The sequence below is a fragment of the Borostomias antarcticus genome (genome assembly GCF_949987555.1).
Source record: "Borostomias antarcticus genome assembly, chromosome: 8".
Taxonomy (NCBI): domain Eukaryota; kingdom Metazoa; phylum Chordata; class Actinopteri; order Stomiiformes; family Stomiidae; genus Borostomias; species Borostomias antarcticus.
This window is the reverse complement of record NC_140241.1, coordinates 22,819,038-22,827,991: the sequence shown is the minus strand read 5'-3', so window position 1 is coordinate 22,827,991 and position 8,954 is coordinate 22,819,038. Positions and strand designations below refer to the sequence as shown.

At 48.5% G+C, this 8,954-nt stretch overlaps 1 protein-coding gene across 1 annotated transcript in view; it reads right to left on the bottom strand.

Annotated features, from left to right (window-relative positions):
* Positions 1-2,333, bottom strand: part of myo18b (myosin XVIIIB) — a gene marked incomplete at its 5' end in the record, with an annotated part of 29,895 nt that extends 27,562 nt beyond the window's left edge. Inside the window, one exon of the mRNA XM_084442716.1 lies at positions 2,295-2,333. Coding sequence (XP_084298842.1) covers positions 2,295-2,333 — 39 coding nt within the window. The remainder of the gene's footprint in view (positions 1-2,294) is intronic.
* Between the last annotated feature and the right edge of the window lie 6,621 nt (positions 2,334-8,954).

Sequence of the window (8,954 nt, the reverse complement as noted above, 5' to 3'; positions counted from 1 at the left end):
TACTTTGCTCCGTTCATCTTTCCCTCGATCTTGACTAGTCTCCTAGTTCCTGCCGCTGAAAAATATCCCCACAGCATGATGCTGCCACCATCGTAGGGATGGTATTAGCAGTACCTGGTTTCCTACAGACGTGACACTTGGCATTCAGGCCAAAGAGTTCAATCTTAGTTTCATCAGACCAGAGAATCTTGTTTCTCATGCTCTGAGAGTCCTTTAGGTGTCTTTTGGCAAACTCCATGCAGGCTGTCATGTGCCTTTTACTGAGGAGAGGCTTCCGTCCGGCCACTCTACCACTAAGCCCTGATTGGTGGAGTTCTGCAGATATGGTTGTCCTTCTGGAAGGTTCTTCCATCCCCACAGAGGAACGCTGGAGCTCTGTGAGAGTGACCATCTGGTTCTTGGTCACCTCCCTGACCAAGGCCCTTCTCCCCCGATTACTCAGTTTGGCCGGACGGCTAGCTCTAGGAAGGGTCCTGGTGGTTCTAAACTTCTACCATTTAAGAATGATGGAGGCTACTGTGTTCTTCAGGACCATTAATGTGGAATTATTTTTTTTGTACCCTTTTCCAGATGTCTCGGAGGTCTACGGACAATTTCCTCAACTTCATGGCTTGGTTTAGGCTCTCACATGCGCTGTCAACTGTGGGTTATTACTACTTTACATACAGTACAGTAGACAGGTGTGGTCCAAATCATGTCCGATCAATTGCATTTACCACTCCAATCAACTACTCGCTAATCTAATCACTGCCAAAGTTGCTTCAGCAATGGGTAAAGTGTCTGAATACTTATATACATGTGATATTTCAGTTTTTTATTTTTTAATACATTTGCAAAAAATTCTAAATAACCTTTTTTTCATTTTGTCATTATGGGGTAATGTGTGTAGATTGATGAGGGAAAATGAATTTAATCCATTTTGGAATAAGGCTGTAACATGACAAAATGTGGAAAAAGTGAAGGGGAGCAAGGACTTTCCAGATGCACTGTATCACTCACTGTTCATCTACAGTATGTGCATGTTCAGATACATGCATGTACAGTATGCAGAACTGTAAGTCTCCCAGATTCAGCTCATACAAGGCACACTCGTACATGCACTTGGAACTACACACATGCACTCATACAAGCACACACACATACACAAACATACACACAATTATGTTTTTGACTACTTAATTGATTTTTTGACTAGTTAATTGAGTTTCCCAATGATCTCCAAATATGTTTATGAGCTAATGCTACTGTAGGTGGAGGTGCTGATTGGACAGTAAAATAGTTAATATTAGAGAACAGATCTAATTGATTCGTATCAGTTGTAACATGAGAGAGAGGTTCTGATTGGTTGACATCAGTTGTAACACGAGAAAGGTTCTGATTGGATGGGTGATGAAACACCCAGTGTTCTCTGAGGGCCAGAGAGGAGGGTTGGTCTAGAGAGAACCCATGCTGTTACCATGGGGACCATCATTAAGGTTAGTAGAACAGCTCTGCTCACCTGTCCTCTTTCTCTCTCTCTGCCCACACCTCCCCCTCTCTCTATGTCTCTCTTTCTCTCTCTCCCTCTTGCCCTGTATCTTCCTCTCCCCTCTCTCTCTTTATTCCGTTGATGAGACGTTCCTGTCAACACGTTTCCCCAGCAGGACCTTCATCCCTCGTCTTCCTCTCTATGCTGACTGGTGGTTGTATGAGACAAGGGGTGGATGGAATGTAGGTAATTAGGGGACACTCTACTCACAGCATGCAGGAGCTGCACCAACACACACCGGCCTTTTAACACACTGATTACCATCATTCTCTCTCTCGCACGCACGCACGCACGCACGCACACACACACACACACACACACACACACTATGTCCAATCGGAGACACATGCAGCTTGACTATGAAAGAGTGAACTAAAAGCTTGTAGGCATAATGCATTCATGCTCCATTTCACATTTCTGATCTAGACCATTCTAGAACACTGCTAGAACATGCTGTATCATTCCACATCTCTGGTCTAGACCATTCTAGAACACTGCTAGAACATGCTGTATCACTGCACATCTCTGATCTAGACCATTCTAGAACACTGCAAGAGCATGCGGTATCATTCCTTGATCTAGACCATCCTAGAACACTGATAGTACATGCGTCATCACTCCATATCTCTGATCTACACCATTCTAGAACATGCTGTATCATTCCACATCTCTGATCTAGACCATTCTAGAACATGCTGTATCATTCCACATCTCTGATCTAGACCATTCTAGAACATGCGGTATCACTGCACATCTCTGCACCTCCCTTCTGCTCCCAGAGCTTTAAGCGTGAGGACAACGCCATGGTAACTGCTGCTAGGGGAGGGGTCAGGGGTGAGGGGTGAACACAGGTAGGTCAGCCAGCTGTGATGTCAAGGTGGAGGCGGGGCAGGGGGCGGGCGGAGAAAAAGACAGAAACGGTGACACTGTGAACCTGAGGATGGAGAAAGAGGTAGAGAGAGAGAAGAACACGTTGAAACAGGTTGAATGGAGAGAGTGGAGGAGGTGGAGAGAGTGGAAGACATGGGACAGGGAGAGAACAGCGAAAGATGAGTGTCGTGAATCACGTGATGATGTTCCACCGTGTTTTCTGCAGTGAACCGGGCACAGCAGGTGTCGGATCACGTTACACCCTGACCAGGCCCAGGCCTACAGCGTCTATCAAACACAGATTTTACAAGACACAGATCTTCGCCAAGTATCAGATACCTCACGCCACGGTAAATAGACACTCACACAGACACACACACACACACCGTCAACACAAATAACCGTGAGTTGAAATCTATACTCTCTCTGGGTGCGCAGAGCTGCTCAGGACATCACAGATAAAAACAACCTGGTTGATTCATCACGACGTCTTCAGAGGATAGAGAGGCTTTCCAACAAGCCATTATTCTCTCATTCCAGAACAGCTGATACTCCTCTAGTCCCTTAACACACACACACACACACATACATAGACTTGATGAGTGGAAATTTGGACAAAAGCCCCTTTAAACTGATCTGCGAAGGCAGTTTTTCCAAACAAAAATTCCATTCTTTATACGTGTGTTTATAGCAACCTTGGCTATTTTAATGGATTGTATCTGAACAATGACTGTCACCGTCCGTAGATAGCGACCTTCATGAATAGACCTGACCAGTTCACTGATCATCCCCTCAGTTTGGACAATGAGCAAGATACTAACCTCACAACTATGATCCCTATGTGCCTCACACACACACACACACCAAACAACACGACACCACCCCTGACCGATAAACAGAAGTGCATCTCACACCACTCACACGCACACACACACACACACCAAACAACATCACAGCACCACTCACACACAGCTCCTCTAGCGTTTCAGCCTATCCTAGCTCCCCAGAGAACAGCCTTTCAGATACTCCCTCTGCTCCTTATACTCCCTCTACTCCTCATACTCCCTCTACTCCTCATACTCCCTCTGCTCCTCATACTCCCTCTGCTCCCCCTGGGTAGTGCAACAGGTGGGGATCCAAACGCAGACCTTCCCCATGGGAACCCAAACATCTACCACTAGACCAAAGAGGAATTCCACCCGCGGTCAAGGTGGGGGGGCTGACATTGGCTTTGGAGTCACAAGCAAACTTGTTAATCACAGGAGCGTTGGTCCAAACCACCTCTGCTACACATAGACCAGACATGTTGGTTGAGGGTAGTTCGAGAAGGGGGGGGGGGGCAGAAGATGGTGCGAGAGCTCCCAGATGAAGTTAGGGGAGTCGAACACACACACATAACCCAGTGGAATTGCTTAAGCTCTCTCTCCCCAGTGTAAACACCGCCCGCCCGCGCGTGCTTTTTGATGGCGCAGCTGACTACCGCGGTGTTTACGAGGTCCGGTCACGTATGTATGTCACAGGACCCGGGATCGAGCCCAGTGTGGGGCAAGTGAGGGTGGAGGGGCGGTACTGACCAGTGACACAGTGACAACTGGAACACACACACACCCAACCGACAGAGGGTTTTAGGGTCAACACTCAAAGAGAGCTGAGCCTCGAAGTGCGGTGTTGAGACAGACAGGAACTCATCTCTCTGCGACGACACAGACAGGCGGCCATGTCAGTCACAATAATAACCGCGACGTTCTGCTTCATTCGGAACCGGAAACAAACCAGGAAGACCGGAGAGCAGAACCTCAACGCCATGTTCCCAGACAAAACCCAGTTGACCTACAGAGGACGAGGACGCAACGGGGCCAACCACTTTGAATAATGCAGCTCTATTCCATTCGGTGAAAGTAGGCCTATGTGAATGGGGCCAGCTCTCTCTCCCCTAGAGCCACCCGGGCCTGGTCTCTCTCTGCCAACGGCCTGGTCTCTCTCCACCAACGGCCCCAGAGGCCTATAAATAAAGTCATGAGAACAAACTCTCCATCTCTCTCTCTCTCTGCCACAATGAGACAAGAACTCAATAACCTACCTCAGAACGGCTCCTCGACTGGGTCCTAAATCAAGGCAGGAGCTCCAAAAGGACAGTTTTAATCCCAATCCTGCGAGGCCGAACCAAAGGCACACGGTATCACTGTCAACGCAAAACACTGACGGCCACACACACCGAGCAGAGAGGGGCACGCAGCAGCAATGGAGTCTGAAATAGAGTGACACAGACAGCCCCCAAAACACACACACACAGATAAGCAAGGCAGCTGGTTGACAGACGATTCCCCTATAAATAACCAGTGACAGAGTGGGGGTGGGTGGAGGTGCTAGGGGATACTACCCTGTTTGGAGAACTGGTCTGTAGCAGACGACACAGGAGAGCTACAGAGACAGGGAGCAAGGAGGGAGAGAAGTAGACGGATAAAATCAAAACAAGTGGTTTCCTGAGGTTGTGTGACTTTACCAGATAGAAGCAGGGAAAGGCTGAAGGATTGATTTGGGAGACCGGCAAGACACACATAACACACACACACACCATAGCAACAGCTAGAAAAAAGCCCCAGAGCCCCAGGGCCTACCTCTCTCCACACGTCAGCTGTCATGACTGACAGATACAGCTGAGGAAGGGGCGGGGCTTCCAGCAGGAGGGAGGGGACACAGCTGGTCACGTGTCCATTCACAGTGGAGGCCGCATGGCATGGATAACTTCATAGCGGCCATATGTAATTGCAACCTGGGATAAGCTTGTTCAGGACTTGTGTTGGAAAAAAAAAGGTCTCTCTCTAATAGATATCTACTGGTTAACAAAAAAATGTCTCTTAAGATCATTCATCACTGTTATTCTGTCAAGTCATTTTTAGTAAGATTTAAGGATACTGATCTATCTTGCACTTTTTGTAACATGCACCCAGAGACTGTCTTTCGTTTGTTTTGGACTTGTGAACACTCAGTGTATGGCAAGGCATCTGTTGTTTTATTTTGGACTATTTCTATGATGCTTTTGTACTTTGCTTGGAGAATATAGGCCATTGTTTGGTTTTACTAATTACAGGAGTTTTAGAAAATCTTCTGTGCAACTTCATATTACTAAGTTCTATATCTATGAGTGTAAAGTGTTAAAAATCAAGCCGTCTTTCTGTACCTTTAAAAAGGATCTACCTCATGCGTCAGTAAAGCTGTGAAAACATTTACAGGGTGGCTGTGTCTCAGGAGGTAGAGTGGGTCGTCCAATGGTCGTAGGGTTGGCGGTTCGAATCCCGGCTCCGCCTGTCCACATATCGAAGTGTCCTTGTGCCTTACAGTGAACCCCAACTTGCCCCAATGAGCAGGCTAGCACCTTCCATGGCAGCTGCCTTTGGTGTGTAAATTAATGTGTGAATGAAAGGCCATTGTAAAGCACTTTCGATAAAAGCGCTATACTTTGTGCAGTTCCATTTAGTATGCTCCAAATTCATATCATTGTAATGTAAAATTTCTTAATATACATTTACTGTATAATTTTCATTTTTTTTGTCAAACTCTGTTTATAACCCCTGGCGCTGTATATTTGTTATATTTTGTATATCTGTATTTTAAGTTGAAAAACAAAACAAAAACGATAACAGCATCATCTAACGGTGTATCTCAGAAAATGTGAATAAGCTCATTATTTTCCGTAATTTAATTCAAAAAGTGAAACTTTCATATATTATAGATTAATTACACCTGTAGTGAAATATTTCAAGGCTGATTGCCTCCATGCCACGCTCCACATTGATGCAGTAATTTGTGCAAAAGGAGCCCCCACCAAGTATTGCGTGTATAAATAAACATTATGAACATACTGTACAACCATCAAGATTAAAACAAAAAATGCTTGAAATATTTCACTTTGTGTAATGAATCTAGAATACATGAAAGTTTCACTGTTTGAATTAAATTATGGAAAATAATTAACTTTCCACAATATTCTCATTTTCTGAGATGCACCCCAGTTTTATGAGTGGAACGGAGCCCCACAGGATGGGGTGGCTAACGGTGTACCCTATCGTAGCTACTGTAGCTACACCCACTGAAAAAGGGAGCGCTCTTCTCCCAGTTGATAGCAAACCCCAGGCAGGTGAGGTGAGCCACCAGCTTGGCTGTGTGCTCCAACTGTAGCGCCAACGATGAGGCTAGAGCCAGAAGGTCGTCTAGAATAGATACTCCAGTATTCTGACACCCAAACGCTGCCTCCACACATTTGGAGAAGGTCCTGGTGGCTAGAGCAAATCCGAACATGAGTCTGGAGTTCTCGTAAGCCATACCTACAAACGCCAAGCGCAGGTACTTTCAGTGACGCGGTATAATTGGCACATGGAAGTACGCATCCTTCATGTCTATGCTGGTGCAAAAGTCGCCGTATGTAGGTGCCGTATACCATAAGCATGCGGAAAGACCTCTTGGGCACAACCTTGTTGAAAAGGTGCAGGTCCAGAACCAGTCTCACACCGCCTGTCTTCTTCGGCACGAGGAAATAACGGGAGTAAGACCCCTCTTCCCTCAGCCCTGGCGGGACCACCGCCACCGCCCCTTTCCAACACCAGCTCTGTAACCTCTGCTGACAGAGCTGCAGCCTGGTCGGGGACGACATCACTATCTCCAAGATTCCCTGAAAGGGCAGAGGACAGTGAAACTGTATCGAATAACCTTCCGTCAGAACATGCCCCAACCACTAGGACAGAGTACATCTCTCCTGCCAAGCGGCATAGCTGTCAGGGGGCGGGTGTGCGGGCAGTCGTGGCATATATGCATGCCAGGAACCACCCGCACTCCTGTTTGGCCCAGACCGTCACCGGACAGGGGAGATATGCTCCTGTCTCGGTCCAAAGTGGGCCCCCTCGAAAGGGGCATGGGGCAGCGCCTCCTTTGATAAGCGGAGGGGGAACGAACGTGGGCTTCGATTAGCGTAACCATAGCCTTGGTGTGCCCCTGCGTGACTCCAATAGGGGGATCCTCGTGCGGTGGGGCAAGGCTCATCACAGGTTGCGAAGAGGAAGATAGAGCAGAGGACGAAGCTGCTGTCGTCCTACCCCTTGCAATCTGACCAGCCCTCCGGCTAGGCACCACTTTAACCGGGATGGTAGGCAGGGCCGTTGTGTGAGCGCCTGTGACAAACATCCCCGGTTGCGCCGAGCCAGCCAAGGCAGCGGTATAACCCTCCGAAGACCCAACTGGCTCCTTCCGCACAGCCAAACAGCTCGGCCGAGTTTCCCGCTTCAGGGGGACGGGCGAGGCTGTCGCTGAAGCAGATGAGAGTGAGAGCAGCGAGGTACCTGGAGTGTCGGTTCTCTTCAAGAACGTCTTAGCCCCCTAGTCCTCACACGCCGCGTACCAGAACAGCTAGGCGCCATACTCCCCGGAGAGAGGTTGGGCGGAGTAGCTGTGTGAGCAGCCAGCAGGGGAGCGTCGGCTTCGGGATGCAAAGGAGCCGCAAGGGCGGTGGTTACCACCATCATCACCCAAACCTCAGCCTAACTCTGCGCACTCCGACCAACAAGATTCCCTCGTTTTGCAGTGGGCCCTTTCTCTCGTCGCCGAGGAGGTAGACGCTACCCCTCTCACACAAGGTACCAAGACACAAGGAAGTTTTCGGCACCGAAATGCTGGATGCTGCCGTAAACTTTATCTTGGGAGAGGGGCTGCTGCCCTGCCGCGATCTGTGATATAGCCGAGCTCAGCATCACGATCAAGGGGGCTGTGGCCGCTGCTTGCGTTCCCAGTAGAGGTCTTCTCGGGTCTAAAATGTGGACCCGAAACCGAGATGGACCAGAGACATTCGTTCCGAGATCCGACTAGATCATTTTTTACAAATATGTATACCGGACCCGATTTTGTCCCGAGAGCAGGAGTAGGACAGAGACCCGAGACAGATCAGGTATTTTACGGACCCGACAGGCAGTAGCATTTATTAATCGCTTAGGCTGTCACGGCTGTTTCAATCGCTGTTTTGTCAGGCTGTGATGTGGCAGCATGGAAATGAAACAGCCGTAAATAAATAAGGCTACACAAAGCTGCCGCTAGGTTTGACCTCTTTATATTCATTTTCTTTCATCTTATTTTTCACGTCAGTCAGAGACAAGATACTGGTGGTGGCTTCCATATTTACGTGTCGCCGCTCGCATCACGCCTGCGGTCTCACTCAATCCGCGTCTCTCGGGTATTACGCATAATGATAAACAGACATGATCCACCCAAACCCAATTGACCATAATAAAAGCGTGGAAATGTGGACCCGGACGGGTCGGGTGCTCTCGGATTTATCTGACCCGTGAAGACCTCTAGTTCCCAGCACGTAGCTCTTCTCAGCAAGAGCCAGCATGGTCTTGTCCTTGGTTGCCAGTGTCAGTGGTTTCTGAGCCGAAGCGCAGCTGACCGTGCCAGGGTTCCAGGGCAGCTGCTGGGGGGGTTCCAGTGATGCGATTGGAACCTCCAGGCGCTGTGCAGATCTCTCCAGGATTCTTGGGAAGCCTTGGCGGAAAGATCCTACACCGTCTTG